Source organism: Plasmopara halstedii (assembly GCF_900000015.1).
Source record: "Plasmopara halstedii genome assembly, contig: Scaffold_2386, whole genome shotgun sequence".
Lineage (NCBI taxonomy): Eukaryota > Oomycota > Peronosporomycetes > Peronosporales > Peronosporaceae > Plasmopara > Plasmopara halstedii.
The window spans coordinates 2,246,693-2,274,410 of record NW_020189293.1 but is presented as its reverse complement, the minus strand read 5'-3'; the positions used below and the strand labels follow the sequence as shown (position 1 = coordinate 2,274,410).

The 27,718-nt window shown below is 44.6% G+C and overlaps 8 protein-coding genes across 8 annotated transcripts; 3 read left to right on the top strand and 5 right to left on the bottom strand.

Moving 5' to 3' along the window:
- Positions 1-900: 900 nt before the first annotated feature.
- PHALS_03924 (uncharacterized protein) lies at positions 901-1,467 on the bottom strand (the record flags this gene model as incomplete). The annotated part of the gene is made up of 1 exon (XM_024718229.1): positions 901-1,467. The coding sequence occupies one exon, from the start codon at positions 1,465-1,467 to the stop codon at positions 901-903; it is 567 nt and encodes a 188-aa protein (XP_024583648.1).
- Positions 1,466-2,365, top strand: PHALS_14973 (RxLR-like protein). The gene has a single exon (XM_036407151.1). It carries the CDS (start codon positions 1,789-1,791, stop codon positions 1,984-1,986), a length of 198 nt encoding a protein of 65 aa, XP_036263404.1. The 5' UTR covers positions 1,466-1,788; the 3' UTR covers positions 1,987-2,365.
- A 911-nt stretch (positions 2,366-3,276) lies between these two features.
- PHALS_03923 (uncharacterized protein) lies at positions 3,277-3,855 on the bottom strand (the record flags this gene model as incomplete). Its single annotated transcript, XM_024718227.1, has 1 exon — positions 3,277-3,855. One exon carries the CDS (start codon positions 3,853-3,855, stop codon positions 3,277-3,279), a length of 579 nt encoding a protein of 192 aa, XP_024583646.1.
- Positions 3,856-6,047: 2,192 nt separating this feature from the next.
- On the top strand, positions 6,048-6,706 carry PHALS_03922 (adenylate kinase isoenzyme 6-like; the record flags this gene model as incomplete). Its single annotated transcript, XM_024718226.1, has 3 exons — positions 6,048-6,122; positions 6,184-6,225; positions 6,296-6,706. 3 exons carry the CDS (start codon positions 6,048-6,050, stop codon positions 6,704-6,706), a joined length of 528 nt encoding a protein of 175 aa, XP_024583645.1.
- Positions 6,707-7,273: 567 nt separating this feature from the next.
- Positions 7,274-9,355, bottom strand: PHALS_03921 (3-isopropylmalate dehydrogenase; the record flags this gene model as incomplete). Its single annotated transcript, XM_024718225.1, has 1 exon — positions 7,274-9,355. The coding sequence occupies one exon, from the start codon at positions 9,353-9,355 to the stop codon at positions 7,274-7,276; it is 2,082 nt and encodes a 693-aa protein (XP_024583644.1).
- An 11,149-nt stretch (positions 9,356-20,504) lies between these two features.
- PHALS_03920 (uncharacterized protein) lies at positions 20,505-23,021 on the bottom strand (the record flags this gene model as incomplete). Its single annotated transcript, XM_024718222.1, has 1 exon — positions 20,505-23,021. The coding sequence occupies one exon, from the start codon at positions 23,019-23,021 to the stop codon at positions 20,505-20,507; it is 2,517 nt and encodes an 838-aa protein (XP_024583643.1).
- Positions 23,022-23,528: 507 nt separating this feature from the next.
- Positions 23,529-24,065, bottom strand: PHALS_03919 (uncharacterized protein; the record flags this gene model as incomplete). The annotated part of the gene is made up of 1 exon (XM_024718221.1): positions 23,529-24,065. The coding sequence occupies one exon, from the start codon at positions 24,063-24,065 to the stop codon at positions 23,529-23,531; it is 537 nt and encodes a 178-aa protein (XP_024583642.1).
- Positions 24,066-26,635: 2,570 nt separating this feature from the next.
- PHALS_03918 (uncharacterized protein) lies at positions 26,636-27,187 on the top strand (the record flags this gene model as incomplete). Its single annotated transcript, XM_024718220.1, has 1 exon — positions 26,636-27,187. One exon carries the CDS (start codon positions 26,636-26,638, stop codon positions 27,185-27,187), a length of 552 nt encoding a protein of 183 aa, XP_024583641.1.
- Between the last annotated feature and the right edge of the window lie 531 nt (positions 27,188-27,718).

Below are 27,718 nucleotides of genomic sequence, written 5' to 3'. Positions count from 1 at the left end.
CTGCCCTCTACATCTAGAGGCACAACAGAGCTCAGTTCTTCCTCAGCAGGGCGACCCGCGCCTACTGTTTTTCTCGTTTTCCCGCGACAAACGGAATTCCGAATTCCGTATTTTTCAAAAATACCAATATTTCGGTACTTTTACATTTTTAAAATTCACCAATTGTAATCGATAACATTGTTCCAGTTGGGTAATGAGTATTGCCCCGTTACATTTTCAGGAGCACGGAGCTCTTCGGAGCTGGGCCCTGCTGCCCTCTACATCTAGAGGCACAACAGAGCTCAGTTCTTCCTCAGCAGGGCGACCCGGCCTACTGTATTTCTCGTTTTCCCGCGACAAACGGAATTCCGAATTCCGCATTTTTCAAAAATACCAATATTTCGGTACTTATACATTTTTAAAATTCACCAATTGTAATCTTCCAGTTGGGTAATGAGTATTGCCCCGTTACATTTTTAGTCTTGGTCTAAATAGGATGAACCTTTAATGTGTATTCTTGAGATAAAAGAGCAAACGAGTAGCGTTAGTTATCTTGCATGCTTTTGGTCCGCTCCCGGTTAAAGTGCACGTGTCCGACTTCTGTGTGTCTATTAACGTGATCTTCGAGAGTCAAAGCTAGATCTGAGTAAAAGGGCGGCAACTTCATTGCAGTGCAATCCCGTATCTATGCAACTCCAGTTGTTTTAGCAATTGAAATTTCGAATTTACAGAGTGCATTAATTTACCAGCGCGTTATTTACATTTTCTCGTGCTATCTTGACAGATCAATTTGTTTTTCTATTTTGATCTTCGCTTTTCTATTTTTTGTCGTAAGATCTATTTTTTGCGAAACTACTTCGACGCATCAAAGCGTCAACGCGATTCACCTTTGTATGCTAGACCGTTAAGTTTTCAGCTCTTTTATTCCAAGATAGCAGAGCACAAAAATTCAATCTCGTCCAAAGACAGGTACCCCTGTTGATATCTCAGAGGCAATGGCACGTCGAAGTTCTCGTCGACATCTGAATATTTATTCACATGAATGTCTCCCCAGACGTTTTCGTTCAGACTACACTCCGTTGAGTCAGGAGAGAACATCTTGACGTCATCCAAGCGAGAAGGTAAGCACGACACCGCGTTCGAAGAGTTGGAAGTGTATTTTGTAAGCGTATTTATGGCCATGGAAGCCAAATTGGGGACTTTGGATTGATCTTTCGTCGAATTCGAGGTTGGCGAAGCAAGATTGTGCAACACTGGAACCTTGAGCGACCGCTCTGACTCGCGTTTCTGACGATCAAACTTGCGCTGAATCATGTTAGCCTTATCGCGGTGGTACACACAAAGCTGATGTGGCTGACCGTTGCGCTTACTGGAACGTTCATTACGGCATTTGCCGGTCTTATACTTGCATTTGTTGGTGTCGTCTGGAACACATGTGTCCTTGCGACCTTTGCTGTTTGAGAGCGGTGGGATCGACTTAGAAAGCATTGTCAAGAGTGAGGAATGTGAGATTGGTTCTCGCTTGTCAAGTGTAGAAATGATTGAAGAGCAAGGCTGACATGCATCGCAGTCACGACATCATGAGATCCGTTGCACCTCATGGCTTTACGGCAGACTGTATGCCGACACATTGACGGGACATGTTAGCACGACGGTGCACTTGGTTGAAACAGAAAAAATCAACACGAATATGTCCAATGTTATTTGATTACATTATTAGACCGTGTCGAGGACATTTCGCACCGATAAACAGATGATATGTTAAACTGCACATCCAGAATCTCAGACGTAGACATCAATTGCAATTGAATGTTACTATCTCGTGCCTTTCAGATGCTTGCCTGGTTAACTTTATACTTAAACGAAATGCTTGCTTTTTTCGTCCGGGAATTTGCTCTGCGAGACTCCTCAAAAGTCGTCCATTCTTTCTTTTGGAAACCTGTCAGCTTTTTGATATTAAGCGGAGACGCCCAGACATCTGTCGTTTCCCATTATCATTGTACTTGAGCTAGGTTGTGATATGTGCCAGCAGGGTATTTCGGAACACAGACAAAAATTTTCTTGTTCTAGGTACTAGACGTCGTTCACTAATCCTACGATGCTTTGAACATATGGTATATTTACTTTAGCTGCGACCGATACAAGCGGATGTAACATATCTAGCATGTGATATCCGAAAAAGCGGATGCCTTTTGGTAGTGGGATAAGTGATACGCTTACTGAGTTAGTTTTGAAGAGCAGTAGATGCTATGGGTTGTGATTTTCGCCACTGCTGCCGCATGTTCATCTGCATGAAGTCCCAATGCTACAAGAAGCTTGTTTGAGGGTAGCGCCAAATGACTAAGCTGCATTGACATTTGTCAGTTTAACTCTTGAAATTTACCCCGCAGTACTCATTGTAGCGCCATGTTTACTTCGTTAAAAGTAATCGATCTCTTCCAAGAGCAAAACTGTCGAAATTTAAATTGGAATCGTAAGTTTTGTAGCTCTTAAGACACCCTCGTTCAAACTGCAATCTAGTAAGTACATGCTAACGCCATCTAATAAGAGCTAAAAACTTCAACAGTAAAGACGACGTAGCGTCGGTATACAATGGAAACGAAGGAAGTAGAAACTGAGTGCTTGCTGCATATTTACCATAGCAATAATTGCCAGATTAGCAATCATTTCTATGAGCCCGTCAATGCTCCTTTTTGTCGGCATACGGTGTGCTGCACTCCGGCTTGCACAATGCTTAGAGGAGCAATAAATCTGAATATGCTGTACAACAGACTTAGGGCCTATCACGTAATTTTTCATCTTGTAGCGATCTACTACATTCAACGGCTACAACCACAATTGACATAAAAATTACCAATGTTCAGCGAATATATCGAAGATTTTCGGATGGTGATCCATCAATACTGAGTATCTCATGTTGAAGCACCATGTTTCACTAAGCACCACTACTCGACAAGTAGGCTGATAATCAGCAACTTTAAAAATGCGCGTTCCTTGACGAATATTTTAAGCAAAAGTTTGTGTTGCCTTCTCTCTCATATATATCTCCTAGCTTATTCTATGGTCTCTACCCACCTTTTCAATGTTTAAGTGAAAGGGCAGCATTGTGTCGGTGAGTATCCACCGATTTCACATTGGAGCTTTGATGATGGCAAATTAATAAATCATTCTTATTATCGATTTGTTTTAAAAGTCTAGAACACATTACGCTCGTTGGGTGAGAAGCCGCTAGCAGCACTTGCTAAGCGAATTTTTGGTAGAGTCGAAAAAGATGGAGTCAAATCATGAACGACATCATTACTCAAGAATGGCAGAGCAGAGGAAGTCGATTTCGTCGACAGACAAGTAGCTTTGATTGCAAGTTATAGGCAACGGCATGTCCGAATCCTCGCCGTAAAATGATGACTCGTTTACGGGAAGGTCTGCCCAGACGCTCTCGTTCAATTCGCAATCCGGTGAGTCGGGCGAGAATGCGTCGACATTGCTCAACAAGAGTGATGAGTAGGATTCAGACGTCATCGAAGTGGTCGAATTTGTGGACCCGGTCGGAGAAGCATCCAAAGTGGTCATGATGGACGTCAGTTCCGCGACATTAGTGCAGTCCATTGTCGATGTCGAAATTGGAGAATCAAAAGTGTGCAAGCCAGTAAGCTTCAGAGCACGTTCTAACTCACGTTTTTGACGGTCAAACCTCCGCTGAATCCCGTTCGCCTTGTCGCGATGATATTTGCAAAGCTGATGCAACTGGCCATTTCGCTTCTTGGAGCGGGTATTAACGCATTTGCCGGTCTTATACCGACATTTGTTGATGCCCGGTGCAGGCATGTTACCAAAACCCATGTCAGTCGAGCGTGGCGAAGTCGAGATAGCAACCATAGTTTTGTAGCTGTTGGTTTTTTCGAAGTCGTCGAATTCAAGAATGAACATTTGGTAAACTTCGGGCGGGCTCTGATAAGCACCCTAGACACGGTTTCATGACCTTTGTCGCCCGGTATACGGCACACCGTATGCCAGGAGATCAACACATTGACGAGCCACAGGAAAAAGATGGCTCCCAGCAGGTCTAGGTATAGACACAAATCCTATCCACAACGCTTGCATGGTATGACAGTACACTGGCAGGCGATAAAAATAAGGTGATAGTAGTATAAAATGATATCGTCTTATCGGTAATGAAGATTCTTAAGCACACATAACGAGTAATCTTTAGCTTGAGTTATAAATCAACAGTAACCATATCTGCAGCTGAATCAAATCTCTTCTAAACGCCCCTTCCTGTGCGAATAAAAATCTCAAATCATCAAACTGCATTCTGTCTGCTTTATATTCAACATTTCTACGTAATTAAATCTCACAGATGCTGTCAGTATAGCAGTATGAACAATCATGAGCTAATATGGCACGCTAGAACAGTGTATATCTCAAAGTCTAGTTTATTCCGATGGATTTTTGGTACAATTGCACGTTCTTTTGAAGTGAGCTCACTCTTAGATTCCATCTGTATGTCACTTGGCTGGATACAACAGAAAAGATTCAGATTTGTGAAAGTATTTAGCAAAGGACACACCTTCGGTATGTTTCATTCTCAGCTTGAGATACAATGTTAGGTATAATTTCCATGGTCTTAGGAGACAAAGTGTATAAGAAAGTGGTGTGATACATTTAAGTAGCGCGAAACGCGGCGATGCCAGTCCCACTGTTTGATGTGGCAGAAAGTGTTAGAAGGGGTTGTGGATTGATACTGCGTGATATATCCTGCATCGAAGTCTGTGAGCATGTTGAACTGTGCATCGGAAAGACGCGCATCCCGATTTTAGAGAAAATGACAAATAGCGTATAAAGTGTATTTTAATACCATTTATCGAATCTGTGCCAGAATATTTGTCACTCGCGATTATAATGTCATCCATGTCATAGGATGATGTATGCTATCCAGTGAAGTGTAGCAGTCACGTAATGTTCAGGTCGTGGCGGCACCTTGCTATGTACACTCATTTACTTCATTGACATGTTTGACAGTAGTAGTATACAGCAAAAAAATCACTTAGCCGCGGTGTCCAAGCACTCGGCACATCTGCAGCAATGATGAGTACCATCGTGTTAGCAAGTGCATGATTCGTGCGGAAAGCGCGACCAATCAATTCACAACAACCGAACATGCGGATATCAAAATGTAAGATTATTTCATTTATCGATGTATTGGACTCGTCAACTAAAAATTCTCCGCCGTATTGTATAGCTGTTGTAAATAAATTTGCCGTTACAGAAATTCTTTCCCAAGTGATTTTGATTGTCAAAAACAGTGTCTGCAAAGGGTCCACTCACTACGCTTTCTGCATATTACCACGTGTTTTGCTATATACCCAATTGGATATAGCCATAAAAATGTTTACTTTATTTCGTAATCATAATGTAATAAAATCCCTGCAAGCGCATTCCACGAAAGCAGCTGCTTTTTATGTAAACTTCATTAATGTGCTGTAAAAATGCTTCTGCAGCCAGACTCACTGTCTATGGATAGAAACTGCATCTTCGTAAGTCTAGCAGAGAGCCAATGTATATAAATGATGTACGGGAGTTTGATGCTGTATACTACTCAATAGACGTCACAGGTTTCCCTGCAGTAGCTATCAAGATTATTAAGAATTAAAAGTGAGACGACATGGTTGATTTTTTTAAGTATAAGCGTCAATATTAAAGGCAGACGAACTTTCGGATTCATGTGTCCAGCCTTTAATATCGACGCTGGAGAGTGCAGCGATACATCACTTAATTAACGATAAGCAAGTTCAGTTTGTATTTGCTCAGAGAGCACAGAATATGTGTCCAGACTACGTACATATCGAGCCTGACACCGAGTCGGACTTGTTAAGCGTTTAACCCAATGACCGAGCAAAATGTTATCAAATATTTGAGATTAATTTACAGTTTATGTCCTTAAGACTGCGGCGTTTGGTAGTTTTACCTAGAAGTAGAGTACAACTTGAGCAGAATTTCGTACTTTGTATGGTCCTTTATTTTTCAAAGATGTAGTCTATTCCTTATACTTGACAGCCAATCATCGTAAAATGACCCGTAGTCCAAACATCCTCGTAACTGGCACGCCTGGCACGGGCAAGACATCCATGTGCCAGCAACTTGCAGTACGTTTCCAATTGCTTAAATTCTGCTATACTTAAACTCATGATATAAAAACTGCAATAGGAACGCTCGCAATTCCTTACGCACGTGAACGTAGGCGAATTGGTATCGTAAATGAACATTGAATCAATGCTTTGAAATTTTATCTGAGATGTAGAGCTCATTGCTATTGTAGATTAAAGAAAAGGGTCTTCACAATGGTCGCGATGAGGATTTTGACTGTTTTGTGCTCGATGAAGATAAAGTTTGTGATGAGATGGAAGACATGATGACTGAAGGAGGCAAAGTTGTGGATTTTCACACATGCGACTTTTTCCCAGAGCGCTGGTTTGACTTGGTCGTGGTGTTACGTGTGGATAATACAACGCTTTATGACCGTCTTCAAAAACGCGGTTACTCTGAAAAAAAGGTGGCTGAGAATGTCGAGTGTGAGATTATGGAGGTGGTACTACAGGACGCACGCGAAAGCTACGCGCCCGAAATTGTACAAGAGCTGCTGAGCCGTACAGTCGAAGACATGGAAAGCAATATTGAGCGAATACTGATGTGGGTGCAGCATTGGATGAACCAGCATACGGATGATTGATTGCTACATAGAGATAGAGAGAGAAGCACTTAGCTTTGTAAATTTATTGATCACTTTTGAGATCCAATGAAATCAAAACATTGAATTGCAAGGTCTCGCAGATTCAAGTGTGGTGACCCTGAAATCTTGGAACTATGCAAATTGTGTGACATCCTTGCTATTAAGTGAGCAATACTGTGCACTGATGTACCACAGATCTTGAATTGAATGAAGCAATGCAATTGAGTCCTGGCTTATCGATGTCCTCCTATAAATTAGATTTAACACTATATCTGAAAGATTATTTTGATTTGCGTCGACTCGTAACGCAATGTTGAATTATAAGAATCTTCACCAGTTTTTATGCGCTTTAAACTTCTACCTTGGAGCGGGCAATGATGAGCTAGTCAGTGTAGTTCACTGCGAGTAGTAATTTCTACTTTAACGCCACAAACAAATTTATCTAGCTCACTGAATATTGTGTTAAACTTTCAAACCTTTCTACAGAGTTAATATAAAAACTTGAGTATTCTAATGAGCAGGTTTATTATATAAACGTCTCACTACCTTGACCACAAATAATATTCTCTACCACGAGATATCCTTCTTGGCGCCAGCTTCTGACTTTTCTTCCTTGCTTGAACACCCTCCGGATCCACAGCTTTCCTTTTCAGCCATAGGATCTTGCACTGCCACTCGAAATAGACGATTGCCGAATTTCTTGTAAAGCGGCATGATGCCACCACCTGCAAGCAGTCGTTCTTCAAACAATGACATGTTGAAACGGAAGGTCTCACCACCAACTTCAATCGTTCGTCCAGTCATATTTACCGTAATTTCAGCATTATCCGTCGCTAGCTCATAAAAGCGATCATCATCCAGCTGAATTCCCAGCAAACTAAAGTTCTGGTAATTACGAGAAAAAATATATCCAAAAGAGCGAGCAATAAGAGCCTTTACACCAGCGCCTTTCATAGCTGTTACTGCCTGTTCACGGGATGAACCACAACCGAAACCATGGCCGGCAACGACAACATTTTGCCCCTGTTTGACCTTGTCACGAAAGTCTGGGTTTGTGTGTAGAAAAGCAACTTTACCCAGTGCTTCCATGTCATTTTCACACAGGAACTCGCCAGGTAGAATTGCGTCTGTGTCAATATTGTCGCCAAACACCTGCACACGGCCAGCAATGGAGCCGGAGAATGTTTCAAGTGATGCAGCAGCTTCAGCATCGGCATTTTCAGCATCTTCTAATGTATGAATTGGAAGTTCAGGAGCAACCTCTGCGATCGTAATGGGCACAGAGGGCAGCTTGGGTACAGCAGCATGAAATTTCTCGATATCAATCAGTGATAGAAACGGACGGGGATCGGTCACTTCCATTGTAAAACTGGACGCAGCTACGGTAATGGCTGAGGCCAGATTCGCAATGGATCCTTTTCCCATGCGATTACGGTAGTTGCGGTTTTGCGAACTTAGCCAGACTTCGTTCTCTCCAGCAACATCTGCAGCTATACCCAGGCAGAAACTGCACCCAGGAGCCCCAACTACAAAGCCAGCATTCTCGTACACCTGAAGCAATCCATGTTTCTTAAGATTATCGATGATAATCTGACTACCAGGTGTCACACGACGCTGGCCGTGGGGTACAGGTTTCATACCCTGCTTTAAACAAGCTTCTAGAACAAGAGCACCAAGTACTAAATCTTCCTCAGCAGTCGTGCAAGCACCAATAAAGCAGCCATCTAGCTTCATACCCACAACTTCCGACACAGGTTTAACGTTATCAGGTGATGGAAACAGCGCAACTTGAGGCTCAAGATTATCCAAGTCAATCTGAAACCTTTCAGAGTACTCTGCATTTTCGTCTGCACGAAAGTACAGTGCATCTTGATTATGGTCTGGACGCTTGGAGATGTACGCAGCCGTCTGTTCATCAGCAGGAAAGACACCAGCGATTCCACCAAATTCAGCTGTCATGTTACTGATAGCAAAGCGAGCGTCACAAGACAGTGCCGAGATGTTACCACCCCACTCGACACAGCGGCCGATAGCCACTGTATTACACTTAAGCTTGCCAAGCGTGTAAAGCATGACATCCTTGCCTCCCATACCCATTGGCGGCGTACCAACAAACTCGATAAGTACCGTTTCTGGTACTTTTATCCACGTCTCTCCCGTCACAAGAGGCATGACAACGTCTGCAGCGCCTAAGCCAATAGCAAAGGCGCCTAGACCGCCAGTACTACACGAGTGTGAGTCTGCGCCCACAACGATCTGACCAGGCTGTGCACGTTGGCGGTAGAATTCAGTGTGAAGAATAGTAGTATTAGGTGGCTGAAAGTTCGTGAGCTTTGCCTCTTTTGCAAAGTCCTCGGACGCTTTGATCATCATTTGTTGACGAGGCTGATGATTCACACGAGGGTCAACTGTGTGATCTACAGCCAACCAAAAGCGGTCGTTGCGCCAGATACGTGGACGTCCCATGTCTTGATAAGTCTTGTCCATTGATTTCCACGTAATTTCGCACGCCAGTGTCCACTGCGCTTTAACACATAACATCTGACCCGGAATCACCTCAGGCTTCGTGAGACCTACGGCCCAATGCGTAAGGATCTTCTCCGGTAGCGTGAGCGGCCGTCGACTGGGTGCTAAGGACGTGGTTGTCATCGGATTATGAGGTGGTGAATGTAATTATGAACATTTAGGGCCTTATGCGTTACCTGCTGTTTGCGCAAACATATGAATCCTGATATCTGGAATAAAAGTCGATTTGAAGGTTGCATCTATAATGAAGGGATTCAATGTTACTACGACACGATCTTCGTGTTGCACTTAGGTCGGTTATTGATACCCCATAAGCTCAAGTCTGTTTTGTGCCGACATGACAATAGTACGAAATTCCCATTGCACTTTGCTGTAATTGTGATACTCATGGTACCAATGTATTGGTTGTTATACAGATGATGGTTCTCGGCTGCTAGCCGCACACCAGTTACAACGAAGATGCCTTAGCTCTTTCGCTTAGAGGAAGCTTGGTTAAGGTCGGTGACCTTAGTTCCATACTTAAAACCAGTACAAGTTTAGCGAATCGCAATCTACTTACTCCAATAGAAACCAAAATATTATCCCAAGGCTGATTAACTCTTTCGTTCAAAAGGTAAATTGTATTTCTCGGTTTGTTTGCGCTAAAGTCGCCTATAACTAAATCTATTCCTATCAATATAGTAAAGCCTAATTAACTGCAAAAATACTGACTATTCCAGCCACGACTGACTTCTTCTTTAAGTGTAGCCACACTATTGCGTGGTCACACCTGCACGTGAAACCTTTTTACACCAGTGATCAAAGCAGCTTTGTCATGCGATGTGGTAAACATTGAATTATTAGGTTTGAATGGGAAACATTCATCATTCACACAGCGCACAGAGCAAACACTTACTTCAAGAACCCGCGCAAACGAGCTTGAGTTCGTGCGCTTTTACCAAGAGCGAATTTTTTGTGCTCTATAGTCACTTGCTGTCTATTTCGCATTGCGTTTTCAAGAGTACATCTCCTTGAAATGAATGCTGCAAATTCATTTGATAGAAATTGCGGTTGGTCCAGAGTCAAGACGATAGCAACCATTTTAAAGAAATTTAATTGCTCTTCGTTCCATTCGACTGCTCGATCAAATGCAGGTGAAACCCCAGGGTACCCTCTAAAAGCTTATAAATAAACGAGAGGAGCTGGCTAGATGATGATGAATCGCGAGGAAGAACAAAAAAACGCCGTAGTGTTGCAGATGGGGCATTAAGATATGATACGGTCACGCCAGAATGTACACTGTGGCTTTCGAGCAGTGTTGTAAAGCTCTTTTGGGGCACAATTAAGTTAGACCGGAAAATTGGCCGCTGGGAGAGGACGAAAAGAGACTGTTGGTGGCAATTGATGTAATTCTAACATTTTTTAAGACAGCTTGACTCAAATGATTTATTTGACAAAGCGATAAAGCGAGCAATTATATGAAAATAAAGTAGTAAGCAATACAGCGGGTTGCATAACTTGCGAATACCGTGTATATTGCGATGTACCAGAAAATACGTGGTAACTGCCTCCGTGTTTTTGCCATCGCTTTAGGTATTTCAAAGCAACTACTTCAAATTTTATGGCTTGCTCCATGCTTCATCTATCTTCATGGAGTTGGTCATATGTAGGTGTAGGCGTGGTGCTGTCGAAGATGAAGTCTTGGAGCACGTGGTCTCAAGACTAGCCGTTCCGACGTCATCGTTATTTTCAAAGCCCTCTGCTTTACTCTGCGCGCGAGATGAGTTTCGTGTCTGAATAGCCTTGACACATTGTAAATTTTCATGTATTTAACGTCCGAATCATATCACAGCAGTATAACGAACAGCATTATACAGCATTATATAAGCAACGTACTATGATGACTATGACGTGTAGTTATTCAGGCATTACTCGTGTCTGTCGCTGTTGTTCAGATTTTATTCGCTGAGACTGCATCAGTGCCGGTACCATCGACGATGTCGCGAGCTGTAGTAGGATCACCACGTGAATATTTTCGCAATCGGCATATCATCGTCGTCTTTCGCAGCATCTCCGTCTCTTTCTTCTATGATATCTGATTTTCGCTCTTTGGTGCATGCGTTTTCACCTTCTTTTCTTCTCAGCAATCTTTCTACAACCTTTTTTGGTGGTACCTACGATGCCTATGACAGGGTTGCAGCTATGGCTGCCCATTAGATCGACTGATTTGGATTCAAATCATGGAATGCACTAATCAAATGCACTTATGGTACACAATTTTAATTGGTCAGCAAGCTATATGCGAGCAAACTGCGTTGATGAACTCAATCAGCGGAGCTTTTTAGCATGAAGGTTTTTGCGGTTTATATACTTTTGAAAACAATTATGCTGGAAACCATTGTTATTAGGCATCAAAAGCGCCTTGACTTAACCGAACAATTTTTTCAGGGTGGCACATGCAACGTGGCAAGGTGCGTATTATCTTGACCTACACGACTAACGAAATGATAACTACTGTCAGCATTTTATCATGACACTGAGCAGCAAATATGTGAAAAACGTCAAGGGTGCAAGTGAGAGATGTCATACATGTATATTTCCAACAGCGATGGAGGTATACTTTGGTTGACTAAGGTTTCAGTGCTAGAAGGACTTTATAAGTCTATACGCTCCTTCTCCGTCGTGGGAATGTGCCTAAGTCACAGATTTAAGATGAAGTGCAAAGTATTGGAAAAAAGACAGTGTCGTCCGTCGCAGCGTGCTTTCTGCTAGTGGAGGTAGTTATTTATTGCGCTCAATCGGACCCTTGGTCGTGGCTGTTACAGTAGTCGCATGGAGATAAACCCGCTGTCAATAGCAGAAACTGGAAATTGTAACCTCGATGTCCTTGTCCTGATTTGTCATTGCTGTCTAGATGCAGGAATTACTCCGATAGTAAGCGCACCTGTAAGTATCAAGACATGTTGCAACGAAAGCCTCGCATTGGTCAAATTACACTTAATGACTGGTGGAATTACACCCTATTATGCTGATCGACTTTCTGAATCAAGACTTCCGCGGACCTCGCGCAAAGAACACTACGATTACCAATGTCCGCGTTGATCAGTTTGCTGAGGATTAGACACCTCAGATGCCAAATCGATGAAGCTCGAAGTAACTTGTTGCTCAATTGAAGGACTGTGTTAGCTAGCCAAAGATGATACTATCATCAGATACTAGACAATATATAACGCATTGCGTGAGGCTAGCAGCTCCCGTGTCCGATAGACTTCTCATCATTTTCATCTAAACCGAGTCCTGATCATGATGACTCATCATCTTAGTACTTCTGAGCTGCGCTCTATGTCCAAGGGGCAACAGCGCAATATGTACGTACATCAAAATTGGCTGCGTATCCCTCTTAAAGAAGTTGTTAGTAGTATCAAGTTTGAAGTAACAAGAACGAAGGAAAACCCGGATATACCCAGACATTGCGTAGATAGAATGAGAGTGTTCAATGTTTTCAGGTTATTTGTTTGAGCGCTCAAAATATCACACAAGGTCGTAATGCTTCGTGCAGCGGGGCTGCCGTAGCTCTTTGCTTAGAGGAAGTTAAGCTAAGATCACCGACCTTACGCTCTTTCCAAACCAGTACGAGTGTAGCGGATCGCAATGCGCTACCTCAAGTACTAATCACCTTAACCAAGTAACCGAAAACTTCTGTTCAAAATTGAAATTGTATTCAATTGGTCTAGTTGCGGCAGAGCCGCCAATACCCAAATCCCTAGGTTTTCTCAATTCATGAAGTAGAACCTAATTAATATAACAAAACCTGATACTATAGTAATATGCATTACTACTGGCAATCCTTCCACGTGGTGGCTTATTGTTACGGTGTAGCTACACCATTGTGTGATCACGCTAATTTGTGTAAAACACACCTATGTATGGTCGCACCATCTTGTGCGACCCGAGTAGGTGTGACCCTAAAAATTCTCTCTCATTAAAATTTTGAATATACTCCATTCACATTTAACGGTCTCCCCAATAATTTCTATCAAAAATATCTTTAATTTCTTACTCTACAATGCTCGCGTGTCTGAGACACCTTCACGTTCTTTGAAAACAAGTTTAATTATTCTCCGCTCTATGAATCCCTGTGTCTACAACACGAACATCAAGCCTGGCTGGTATCGAGGGCGCCCGCGAGCAAAGCTCCTCTTCTTCTTCTGCAAAGGGTGCATCTCCGGACAGTACATCCGCGGCTTCACGGGAAGCACATCCCAAGCCCTTTGCAAGTGAGCGCAACACAGCTCGCCCGCCCCGGGCGACGACTTTCCTCGTTGAGGAGTTGCAGGAAATCGACTACGAGTCGGATACTCTGATCCAAGCATGGGAAGATGAGGAAGATGAAGTGCGTTATCGGCGCGATGTGAGCCCAGCTCAAACCTCGCGGACACCATGTCCGTTCCCCGACCTCTCGGCTTTCGGGAGAGGTAGTATTATTTTAAATCGCCTTGACGAGGCACAGGAGCAGCAATTGAAGGCTGCTCACTGGGCGGTTCTTCTGCGCTCGTGTCCACGTTCGGTCTCAGACCCTCGTGTGGAGTACGTCTTCCGCTCGGCGGATCCCGCTACTGATGCTATCACTTGATCGCTAGGCGCCTACGTATTTGGGTTCCCGGCCACCACCCAGCTGAGCTGGAACAGCGGAATCTTTGCGAGCTCCCTTTTTAGTACCCCAGGAAATCGGTACCGCGCTCGACTTCGAGCTCAAAAAGGAGGTGCTCCTGTATCGCAAAGCGGACCATTCCTGTTGTGCTCGCCACTGGAGATTATGATGAGCTTTGAGAGCGGTGGGTGCAGCAGCACCGGAATCTTTCTTCGCTGTCTAACTTACAGCAAAGACACAAGGGAGTGGACGTGCGCATTGAGCGCCATTTTAGATTTATGTTTGCCAAGCCCAAGGTGCAACGCCGACTTCCTGCGTAATTTCCTGCGATTTATGGAATAATCCATAACGCTCCCGCAAGCTCTGTGGCTTTTCACATGGATGAGTCTACAACCACAGCAGCTCATGACCCTCTGGCTTTCCGGACTACTGCCGAGAAGCGCGGTGCACACAACAACATGAAGCCTCATGATTTCCATCTGATCGTAAGCGTCCCCGACGTCTGGGCAGTCTTGCCGAAATGGCACCTCAAACTCCCACGAGTTCCCGGAGTTTGGGGTTTCCGTCGCTTCACAAGGATTTGTATTATGACCCGTCGACGACGTCGACCCACGAAGCGTTCCACGTGGTAGTGAGCGCCATCATTCTTATCGAGAAGAGTCGGCGGCGGACGATGACGACTTGGTCGATCGCCGCTCGGCGACTCGCGATGTTCTTCGAGCGGTGGTTGACACGAATCGTCGTCATCGGCACTCTGCCGAGCATCTCTCCGAGGTCACCTACTGCTGGGCGGAAGACCCCGAGAGTCTGGAGCACGTTGTGCACCGACTGCCTCACGTTGAGGATTATCGTGCTCTGTCTAAGCGGCTCCTAGCCATCGAGCAGGCGGATTAATCATTCGGTGCGACGGTGGTGCGCCTTGCGCCGTTGGTAACGGAAATGTTGCACTCCGTTCACAGAATCAGTTGCTGGATCTTCTTCTGGGTGACCGAGCGCCTTTGGGCGCCGCTTCGCCGCCAACGCTTCCGCTTTCACTTAAGCCTGATCTCGGTACAACTTAAGCAAGCCCATATAAAACACCGAGTGGGTGCGCATCCTTTTTAAAAGGTTCAGCGTATACGCAAGGCCTCGCTTGGCCACGATCTTTAAAGGTCTAATAAACTGTTGACGGAGCTTTGTCTTAAAGACAGCAAAGACTGTATGTAAAAGAAGGATTAAGCCTTTAGTGAAACCAGGTCTCCGACCTCAACGTTTTCCACATTTCGTCTGCTTCTTCCATCTGCATATTCTTTCTACATGTCATGCCTTTCAGCCATCGCATCGCAAACGTGTCGTGAGACACTTAATCTAGTAGACAGGAAGTCTACGCCTATCTTACGCACGGTGAGGAGGCTGACATCAGCTAGCCGTTCGGCTATTCCTCTCTCACCAAGCCTTGAACCATGGGATGGCGGCGTCAGCGGATCGCGAGGATTAACAAACCCATTCACGTAGAACGGCGTGTAGCCGGCAGAAGAATGCTCTGCATTGTTCAGAGTAAACTCTACGACTGGCAACATGGCGCTTTAGCGCTTCGGCGTCTCAGTGCAGACTCTGCAGAGAACGGCTTCAATGGCGCGATTCACGCACTTAGTCTAACTATCGGTATGCGGATGGTCCGCTGTTGACATAGTCACCTTGGTGCCCACCAAAATGTCGCAGTGAAGCGTGGGTATCTATCAGAGACAAATGACTCCGGGAGTTCATTTTGTCGAAAGACACGATCCACAAACAGCATCGCTGTACCCACACCGTCGATGGTCCGACACTACCGCAAGATGAGCCATCTTGCTCAAAGATCACCACACCCGTGTTGCCTGCCGAGCCCTTCGGCAGACCAAGCACAAAGTCCATACTCATAGACTGCCAGCACCCGGAGGTTACCGGTAAACTGGCCAGCGGCGCCGCCGCATTCGGAGAAGGTTTCACCTTCATACCTCGTCTCACGTGCGCGCATATGTGCTCGTCCATTTGTACAGCTTGGGTCACCAACAGTGGTAACTCACCGAGCTGAACGTCTTCTCACGACCGAGATGACCACTGAGCGGGGTGTCGTGGGTCTCAAAGAGGATACGGTCTTTAAAGTTCTCGTCGTAGGAATCACAAATCGTGGCGTATTCGTTGAATCCGTGTTATAATACAGCAACCCGTTACTCAACGAATTTCGTTGTTACTGTGCGCGCAAATAAGCCGACAAATTGTTGTCCGAGTTTCAAACTCCTTGCTCCCGAGAGCCTGTAGCAACGCTACTCACATACCGTCACTCGCGTATGCGGCGCGGATCAAATCCGTCACTGACGACGTCACCGTCGTGACATCGTCATGACATGAGCAAGCTCATAGTTTGGTCTGCGTGAAAACGCATCAGCCAAAGCATTCTGGTTTTCTGGCTTATACTTCACCTCGAAGTTACATTCTGCATAAAATGAGAGCCACCTGGCCATCTTTGACGAGAAGTGAGGCGACTGAGTCGCTGTGCGTAATAACGCATGACTTGTGTAGATCACAAACAAGCAAGTGCCCCTGAACTTGACGAGTGCATACTTCATCGCAAGTAATATCTTGTTGTGAACTGGGACTGAGTCGTTCCTCTCCGTAGCCTAAACCTGGCGAGATTTGAACGCGATCACCCAACCTCGTCCCCAGCGTCTGCTTACAGCCGATGACAAAGTCCGAAGCGTCACATACGACATTTAAAGGACGATCGGGGCTTTGCAACGCCAGTATTGGTGCATAAATGAGGCTATCTGTGACCCTGTTAAAGGCCTCCCGATGCTCGGTGTTCCAACACCATTCCGCACAATTTTTAAAGGAGATTAGACAATGGCGGTGCTATTTTCGCATAATTTGCACTATACTTGTGCAAATAGTTGGCGAGTCCAAGCCACTTGCGCATGTCCTTTTGGTTCTTTGGAACCCGCCAGTCTACATGGCCTTGACCTTAGCGGAACTCGCTTGAAGACCACGCTTCCCAATGAAAGACCCTAAAAAGGGAATTAATTCGGCGCTAAAGATGCACTGATCGGCATTGACTTACAGCTTATTCGTGCGCATGCACTCGAGCACCGCACACAAATGGACGATGTGGTTTTCCACATCTGTCCTCCCGTGCGCTGCACGACTGTGTCGTCGAAGTATGTATGTGCATACGCCCGATGGGGTCTAAGCAATTGCTTCACAAGACGATTCATTGTTGCTGGTGTATCGACATCCCTTAAAGCATCACCAGCCACCCTCCGCGAGCATACCGCTCGGATAACTAACCGCTGTCAGCGAAATATTTCCGGTTCTCATGAACATTTGGTGATACCATCGACCAAGTTGAGCGCACAGCCAGCATATTGTTCTGGAGAAATCCCTTCTAGGAATCGGCGTCTGTGCCAAAATAGCGGTAGCGTTTAGCTTATTAAAAGCGTGAACAATACAACACTTGCTGTTCGGCTTCCGGACACAAAACGTAGGTGTCGAACGAGGAGACCTGAGTTAATCTGCTCGTTCGGTCTTATAATGACCACCTCGGCTAAATTGCCCACCGCCAAACTCTTCAAAGGACATCTCGTCAAGCTCAAGAAGAGCATTTACTGCGGGAATAGCTTCGAAAGTGATGTCTCCGACTTCCTCTCCCGTCAAACCGTTTAAAAGGGTATATAGCTGTGCGCTATCGTCTACGGTAGAGACACCCTGGGTCAAAGTCGACGCGCTGCGTCTTGCAGATAACATACGGCTTCGCCGTCTCCTCTTTATAGAGGTTGACGTCTCATCGAGATCAGTGGGAACACTCATTCGGCGTCGTCCATTGTCCCGACTCCCTGCTCCATCGGAGCCTTGATGTTACTAACGAAGAGCTGCTTTTTTCGCGGTCTTCGCCCGTGCCACTCCACGGGCATCCAAAGGGCCTCGCCCTTCCTTGATGCCTCGGACCTCGAACGAGCATGCCATTCTTGGCATACAGCAACTGCTTTGTAACGTGAGCAGTGCTCAGTGGGTTATGTGCCACTCCACGTGCAGCCTGCAACCACGCTCAGGACCCCTATCCAAAACACTTTTGGTGTTTGACAACTCGGATACTCCGATATCTAGCACATTGACCGTCCAAGTCCAGTGCCTGCGCCAGTAGCGCTTCTGCTTCCAAACAGAGGTGGGTTCATGACTCACCAAAGCTCTACCAGGTGATATGCGTGTAGCGCCCAAGGTCTTTGGCCATACCAAGGATAAGGTCATATCTTGCATCCAAGTGTAGCGTTCCAGGCTATCAAAGTCAAGATCCTTGACTTTGAGGTCCAGAGGGACCCTCGGCGCAGTGACACGCGCTAAGCGAACAATGACGGCGTCACTTAACCGCGCTAAGCGAACAATGACGGCGTCACTTAACCGCGCTCTCAACGCCTGAGCATACAGCTGACTTCCTTCAATTGTGGAACATGGAACATAATTGCCCAACGCACCAGACTCGATAAGAATTTTCCATGGCTTTTCAAAGCCCTTCACGGTTGAATTTACGACCAGCAAGCCCGGTTTGTACACACATTCCGTGTTCAAGAGCACGCAACTCTTCGGGGCTGGGCCCTGCTGCCCTCTACCTCTTTGAGGCTCAACAGAACTCAGTTTTCCCCCAAGAGAGCGCCTCGCGCCTGCTGACCTTATCCTTTTCCACGCAACAAACCAGGCCGGTTAGATGCGGGCCTCGATTCGTCGAACCTATACGCGCTTTGCGCAAGGGACAATTCGGCACCCAATGCCATGTTAACCGCTTCTTAAAAGAAGTCGGATGCACTCGAAAAACTTTTATGGCCACGCCAGTGCGGACGCCCTCTATAAAGTTGGTCACTGCGACCGCCTTGGAGAGAGGATCTACTGCCATCCCGGCAATGAGAGTTCTCAACTATTGGACAAAGTCCACCAACTCCTTCTTACCCTGTCTGGCAGCAAGGAAGGCGATCGCACGCGATATGCCTGATTAGGCGGCGAGAACACCTGCAGAAATTGATGCTCCAGCTCCATCCAGGAGGATACGCAGATTTGACTGAAGCACCGCACGTTAGTGCTCATTATCGCGCTCAGCCCTAAGCTTGAAGATAGCTAGCGCCATGCCCTGTTGCTCGTTTTGGAGCATGGCACATGCCATAGTCATCCCAGCCTCTCTAATCCAGAACAAGAGATTCTCTTCATCCTTACTGTCAAAGGTCTTAACGCTCAACATGAGCGGCCTGGGTCGGAAGGAATCATCCGTCGTCGACGGTGGCGTCATGGACGCAGTCGACACTCTCAGCTTCTACTTTAAGTGCTATAACAGAGCATTTTCATAACTTGAAAACTGCTCTAGGCGCGCGCTTATGGCCTCGGGTCCTTGCGCAACGAGGTGCTCCACGCCCTCAGGGTCAGCAGGGATATCAGCTTTTTAAGTCCGTCCTGCATGCTCTGGGGCAAGTAGGAGTATTCCTCCATCCTCACAGAGGATCAGTCGTAACGACTCAGATGTAGATTGACTACGAGTGCTACCAAGTGCAGCGGGGCTGCCGTAGCTCTTTGCATAGATTAAGCTATACTAAGATCACCGACCTTACGTTCTTTCCAAGAACCAGTACGAGGGTAGCGGATCGGAATCCGCTACCTCCAAGTACTAAAAACTTAGTGTCCAAAATTGAAACTGTATTTATTGTTTTGGTTGCGGCAGAGCCACTAATATCTGAAACCCTAGGTTTTCCTAATTAATATATTAATACCTAATTAATGTGGCAAAACCTAACTAATATAGTAATATGCATTACTACTGGCAATCCTGCTACATACATGGTGGCACCTGTTTGACTACACTAACTTGTGTAAGACACACATATGTACGGTCGCACCGTCTGCCCTTTCATACAGTAGGTTTGATCTCCGAGTTTGCGTCCTTTAAGTAGTTTGCTGAGATGTTTTTAAGGTTTTAGGCAGATGCTCAACCGTAGCACGTCAAGCTAGCTATTACATGGATTGAAGCTTTAGACTTCAGCCACAGTAGGATGTAATTAGCCGCTCTTCTTTATTCGCGAGACATTCCAAGGTTCGGAAATGAAGTTGCGGCAGCAAAGCAACTGAAAACATCTTCCACAAACGTCGCCTTTGTCACAAATCCTCCATCCATGTATTGCAGTCGTAGCTGGCAAAAGCTTATCCAGAGCAGTCATCTAGTTCGCAACTAGGTCTTCCCATCCTTTGCTAGCGAACTTGATGAGCGTTAACAATCATTGAATAAAACATTTTTAGTCTTTTTGGGCAGCTAGAATCATTGTACCATGGTTTTAATGTATTACTCGTCACAAACTCAAAGAGTAGCTTGCAAAATATAAGGATTGTCTCCATACTGCATCAAACCGGAAGCAAAAGTAGCTAACATTCGTTGTATCTATCAATGTCAAACTTGGAGCAAGAATTGATCACTATCGTGACATGAGTGGAGCTTGACGCTGCTTGGATGCATTTGTCCTACATTTAAATGACCAAACGACCAAATTTTCAAGAAAATGACCAAACAATCAAGTTTCAAGAAATTTACTTGTTCGTGTCACGATGGATTCGCACGGCGGGCACGTCTCATTCAAAAGCTTATTTTCCCGCTCATCTTCATGGTGGCGGATCTTTCGAGAATATCTCCGCCCGCGTGAAAATCTCAAGAAACTTTTGAAAGCATTCTTCTTCTAGTAATCGTGGCGAGCGTTTGCCATCGAAGCGCAGGGACACAAACATGAGAAATGCGTGACGATCATCGAACACAAGGTCAATCTCAGGCAGCACCCCACCCCAAAGTGCAGCGTCTGTTTCTTGCCACTTTAGTAAACGGAATCGATTGGCGACTTTTGCTCCTGGTGTAGCTGCTTTTCGAAGCGTCACACTGCTTTGAACGCCACGAGAGGCTAGATACACGTCAAGCTTCCAAATAGAAATGCTTCGATTGACTTCGTAGGAAGCTTCACACCATCCTAATACTTTACAATTCCGCCAATCTGTAATCCATTTTAGCATCATGCTGAATAGAACAAAGAGGAGTAGATTGAGAACCCACCAGAGAAGTGGCTGATGAAGAATCGGATTAACAATGAATTTCATGGCCCAGTCGGGAATGTGACCATTCCACGTGCCTCCAGTAAGTCGATCAATCAAATCGAATAAAAAGATTCCACTTACAAAATACTGCAGAGCATCAAGCGTAATGGACATTTCTGTCTGTTGTGCCATTGCTGTCATGAGTGCACGAGTATTTAAATTGACACGAGAACAAGCCATTTCGAGTTGATTAGTAGCCGTGGACTCGGCAATCATCTGGAGTTGCTCTAATTGAAGCATTGTGTTCTCCATCAACTTGATTGAATCGTGACATCGCATGATCGTCTGTGCTTTGAGTTGAGGCAACGCAAGAACTTGAAACAATTTTGCATCAGCATCTAGTTCATGTGGTTTCGAAACGGATTGTTTTGTTTCGTTATCCGTAGCAGAATTTGTATTTACTTCCATATCATTGGAAGATTGCGGAAGCGAGAGATCGACACTCTCTAATGAGTCTAAAAGGTATTCAAGCGTCTCTACTAGCAAAATAGTGTCTTTTGACACGGCCGAGAGCTTTTCTCGAACGAGTAAAACAGTTGCAGGTTCCCGATGTACTCGATGGATCAGTTGACGAATCTCTTTCAATGTTGCGTCAAGGACAAACGTACGGGCAAAAAAATTCTTAATAAAGATATCGCGACACACTAATCCAACGTACGAGGTGAAAATATGTTCATATCGAAAAACATTAGGACCAGAAAAAAGACAACCTGCTTTTCCCACTACAAGCACGTCGTCTGCGGTCAAATCGTGGCTCGCGTGGATATCTCCAAGCACTTGTGCCAATTCGTTGGCATAGCGAGAGTCACTCACATAAGCTTGAGCGGGTAACTTTGGTACAATCTGTTTGCTTAGGATACAATTGTACTTGTTCCGTTGAAACGAGTCGCCAAGATAAAGCATTTCTAAAAGACTTAATTGATAGCGAGAGAGGAGATCATTTACCAACATGGATGAGTCTTGATGAACATCTACTAGTAGACGCGAGAGATGATCAATCGCAACATCGTCACCTCGTCGATCCATAATTGCCTCAACTTTGATCCCGTAAATAAGAGATCCATTGCTATTCAAATGCATCCCAAAATTCTCAATCTGAACAATTCCAGGTGTTTCGGGAAAATGACTCTCTGCTTCAAAATTTGTAAAGCGTACAAAATCAAAATCAAGAACCCGAACTTGAGTTTGACCAACGGGGACTCGAAATTGAGTATCTGTGGGATTACTATCAACACAACTTGTAAGAATTCCACCTTGACAGCGATCAAGTACTCCCATTCGCTCATTTAAAGCTACAATCTGGTTTGTACCAAATGGGACCCACTCACCGATCAATGCATACACATCACCTAACGACAGTGCTTCTGACGTTGATTTAGTAATACTCATCGTCCCTTGAGCACATTCGTGTGCTCGATTAGCATTACTTTGCTCTTGAATTTTGTAGTACCCTCCTGATTGTGATCGTAAACAACGCGGTAAGAATGGACTCGAGACATACGAGACATCATCGCTCTCTGTAATGCTACTGGTTTTGCTGTACCCACCAGCTTGTAATACAAAATGGTGTCCATCGTATCGTACAGATAAAAGCTGTCGATTGTACGAAGGTGGTGGGTACACAAATGTCTCGACGGAGTCCTGAAAATACCGTGGCAATAATCGAAGCGCCAATTGCCCTTTGATCGAGACTTGGTATGCAGTAATGGGTTGAAAGTCATCACTTGACAGTTTAAGACCATTAATAAGGCGTAGAGCCCAAAGATCATCAATTGCAGCTTTTCCTTCGCGTGAAAAGTTGATCCAACGACGTAAAGTCTTGCCCTTGTAGGACAATCGTATGGATGCTGGAGCATAGTCAAAATCAAATGCATCATTTAAAATTCCTTCAAACAGCAGTACTAATAACGGAACATGTCGAATCCAGCGTTCATTTTGTCGCGTCGAATTGGACGCCACAGCGTACAAATTAATCAAGTAAAGCAATTTAAATTGGTTGGCACTTAATAGGGAGACTGCTACTGTAGCCTCATCCATGACCTCAGTAAATTACCGGTATTTTCAAAAAAGTTTCAATCACAGCTGTTCAAGAGATGTGGGTCGTGATAGAATTGTCGCTAAAGTTTGCGTCTGATTGTAACACCTACGAATGGGTTGACGAGGCGAGATAAAGACGGTCGATGCTGTGGCTCATTGGTGTCGCTATCGCACCCTCAAGACTCTAAAAATCGAAATTATTTGTAGTCACGCGCACTCTAGCGACTCACTCGCTTGTGCCACGTTTAGCCTGCCACGTCTAACTGATCGTTGTAACTTCTAACCACCGTTCGGTATATACCGGTAATTCATGGAATATTCATTCATCAGATGCGACAAGCAAGAATATTAATCGATATTAATTTTGGTGGTTATGTACATATGTTCTATATAAATCTATCTACTACTTTTCTGCTACAAGCGTAGAAGCCGACAGCAGCTCTTGCTGTTCGGGTTTACAACTACGCCTTCCTTTTATTAATTGCTCCATAAGGTACCGTAGCTCATTTACTCCAGTACAGCAGCGCATAAAAAATCAATTTCATCTGTAGACAGATAATTCGGGTAGCAATTTAATGAGAATTGCATGTCCAAATATTCGTCGAAATGAACAGATTTTGTGTCACAGAGATCTGTCCAGATGCTCTCATTATGACTGCAGTCTGACGATTTAGATGAGAACGTTTGGATATCTTCTGACTTGAGCGACGAGAACGATGTTGAGCACATGGACTCCGTAGGAGGCACTAATTCCGCAAGTGCCGACCAGTCGAGCATCGAAATAGATGTTGGAGACTCGTGGCCTTGAGATTCACAAAGTTTTTGCGTTCGCGCAATTTGACGCTTCTGGCGGTCAAAACGACGTTGGATCATGTTGGCCTTGTCGCGGTGGAATAGGCAAAGCTGGTGCGGCTGGCCATTGCGTTTACTAGACCGGGGATTCAGACATTTACCGGTCTTGTACCGACACTTATCCGAATTTCTAGCCGCCGCAGTAGTGAGGCCGACGTCAGTAGATGATTTCGAAGTCGAAGTGGCAACCATTGTTATTCAACGAGGGAAGGCAAAGTTCGCTTGAGGATGACGCGTTAGATTTTAAAATGATTGACAAGCAGAGCTTCGAGGTCTATGCCAATCATTCACTCACAAGCCTCTGTGCAAGAGGCTCTTAAAGGCATTGCAGGCATGCTATCATGGGATCCGTCGCTCCTGTATGCATTGCAATTGTTATACAGATATCGGTATGCCAGCAGGTCACAAAAACACATGGACGGGCCGAGAGAGGGATTGCTGGTGGCAATGCAACATGTGTGACTCACGAGGGATACAAGGAATGACAGACATGAGCAATATGTTTGAAGATAGTTAGGATGAACTTATGTTGTTAGGAATCTTTAGACTGCGTTGAAGAAGTTTTTATATCTGAACAATAAAGTACTGGTAGATATACCAGTACAGGGTAAGGACACATTAGATTTGTCAACATCTAGATACAAATGTATCGCTAAAAAATTAAGTAAGCTGACCGCAGATGGTTGATTCCCGAATATTTATGCAAGCACGATAACGGGTATATCTATGGTCGTGGGTTCGCTCTTTCTAAGCCAGTGATTAGACGTATATGCAAGCTACAACGACATATCGTACAAGAAAGATGATACTGATAGCAATGTATATTTAGTTAAGAAAGCATCATCATGCAGCACACAATACCGGTAGCAAGAAGGTTACAATTGAATTTAGAGAACAAGATTTGATACGCAAGGTCCAATTTATTCGTCTGGAAAATTTGAGCATGGACATAATCGACATGAGTCATATGTTTCATGTCAGAAAATTTGGCTGAGCTCACAAGGCTGTCGAGCTGTTCTGACTATGACCGCAGGAATGATGGATACAGGTTACCCAGGCGAATACAATAATCATTCTGGATGACCAATAGTTGGACTTAAGTAGATACAGTACAAAACGTATCCATCCCATCAAGGTGCTTGATCATCAAGATTCATAGCCATAAGCAAATACCACTAGTCGAAACACTAACACAAGATTGTATAACTTCATGCCGTTGCTGTTGGTGAACTGACATGTCTATGACGCGAGTCATTCTATCACCTCCTGTCATGGTCGACATAGCTAATATAGAGCGCATTTAATTCAGCATGTGTATACAGTTTGCAGAGTCATATGGTATCGGTGAAAGCATCTTCACTTGCATTCAAGGAGTTGCAAGCCGGTCCAATGATTTGAAAACAATAAAGTAGAAACCATTCATCAACATTAGCAAATCTCTTCCCACACAGAATAGTGCGGCTGCCCTGCGCGTCTGATTTATTTCTGCATCTACTATACCCTAAATTGACACCCCGTTTGATATATTCAGTGCACGAAGCATCCTCATTTTCAATGGCATTAAACTGCAGCCTCAGCGCCTTCCGATGCCGTGTGGGATGGTTATTTCCCTTTTAACAATCAAATTGATCAAGTTCTTTTATAGTGCTCGCAGTGTCATCTAGCAATCCACCATGTTTTATGTCGCGGGACCCTATATCGAGAGCCAGAATAAATTTTTATGTAATTTATGGTGCGTCTATAGAAAACCATCCGCTTATGAATAAAAATACTTGCAATCCTTATCTCATGTGATGGGATAGTGCTGAACTCACTGACGTTGAAGGTTGCGTGGACATTGCGGTACCACATCGTGGTCACTTATTCTCAAGCATCTGACTTTCTTCTGTACGGTCCAAGAAAATGCACATCTTACAAGCTTTGAATTCGGTGAGGTGCTTCCTTGATCTTTGTCTCATGTCTCAAGCACTTAAATAATGTTCACGTGTGTGTCGGTACACATGCAAGCTTCAATTTTTTCAAGCTGTTCGATACGTTTTCGGTAAAATTAAGATAATTCCAAGTGAACGATTCGTTATTTCAGTGTCCAAAGTTCTCGTCGGTCAAATTCATTAACAAAGGTGATTTATCTGGAATAAAGAAGATTTAGCTTTGATTCAGATGTGCGTGATGTGTTGACATGAACAACTAGTGCCACGTATATCTAATGAAGCCATCAAGCGAGAGAAGGTGACACATTAGTACGTCAGTAGGTGTATCAACTGTCGTGATGAAAAGGACTGCTGATGGGCGCTGTGTTCGACGAGAAAACATCCTAATATTCGGCAGAATATTTTTATCTGCTTATTCGCAAATTCATGGTTTATTCCAATTTGCCGCTAAGAGATCTTTCATAGACTGAAAGTCATTTTTCATTAGTACCAATAGATGAGAAAATTGATCTGCGGTCTCATTAAATACGCACAGCAGTCTGCTAAGCTATTTGGACAACTTTGAAATTGAATTCGAGGCTGGATAGGACGTACTAGTATCCACTTCATTTAGATGTACAGTGTGACATGCCTCTTCATGTGAGTAGAAACTGAGCAATTCAGTTTTGTATCACACAAAAGCCAACTGTAATCCCTCTAATGTCTGCATAATGTATTGTCCAATTCGAAACTGGAGCGTGGACCGTACATAATGGCTTCATGACCCGCCCAGGCAATGAGATGTCACTTTAGAATTCGTCGCTTTATCCTCGGCTCTCACTCCTCCGAACAATGGTTTCGACCTCGATCTCTAAGCGATCTACGGACGTCGGTCTTAACGATATGACTACTAAAAGCCCGACAACATGCCGGTACAAAACTGGTAAATGTCAAAACACCCGGTCCCGTAAGCGCAACGGCCAGCCACATCAGCTGTGCCTGTACCACCGTGACAAGGCCAACATGACCCAGCGCAAGTTTGACCGCCAGAAACGTCATGCAGCGCGATCACAGAAAAGTTGTGGCTTGCATGATGTAGAGAATTCGAGTTTTGTCTCGATGTTGGAAAATTCGGCTCACAAGCTTCCGTCAGTTTCAACGGATTCTACTGCATCCTCTAGAAACTCAGCGTCTTCACTGTCCGACTTGTCAGACACTTCCGAAGCAGTCCATATGTACTCTCCCGACTCGCCAGACTGCGAGTTGAATGAAAGCGTTTGGGCAGAGATCCCCGAGGCAGCCTCTTCCTATTTTATCGAGTATGCAGACGTGTCTATGGACTGGCATCAGAGTTACTTGTCCACAGATGAGATCGATTTTCTATGCTCTGCGATTCTAGAGTAATTGAACACAAAAGCTACCTCCTTAGCCATCAATTCAAATGGTGGCTGTCTCATTGATGGTTTGAGGAACATCATTGCAGCAGGTTGGAAATCGTGATCGTCAAGAGAACAAATTGAAGCCTTTACGTCGAGAGAACAAGTTGAAGCCTTCACGTCACCTGAGTTGGAATTGCTTCAGTTACGGAAGTCATAACGTCCGCATCAGTGTTTCGCCGTTACGAGCTTGAGCGTGACAATTAAATGACCGGTTTGTCCGGTACTGATTCTAATGTAATAATATAATTAAATATCTTGGGCAAATTAATTGGTTTCCAAGCAGCAACATTGATAAATTTGTATTAAATTTTATGACTTGTCGAGATGAGCTGCTTGTATCTTCTATTCGGCAGTCTATATGCAATGCTGTCACATATACACAATACGTTTCCATCTTACGTTTTTGTAGACGTGTAGTGAGCCATGCTTGAGAAAGTCTAGATATGATACATACATTTTCTCGACAGACGATGAAAGCTCTGCTATGCTGATATTT

Excerpts from the sequence above, each read along its gene's own strand:
- PHALS_14973 (XM_036407151.1), top strand. The coding sequence starts at position 1,789 with ATGTTACTATCTCGTGCCTTTCAGATGCTTGCCTGGTTAACTTTATAC.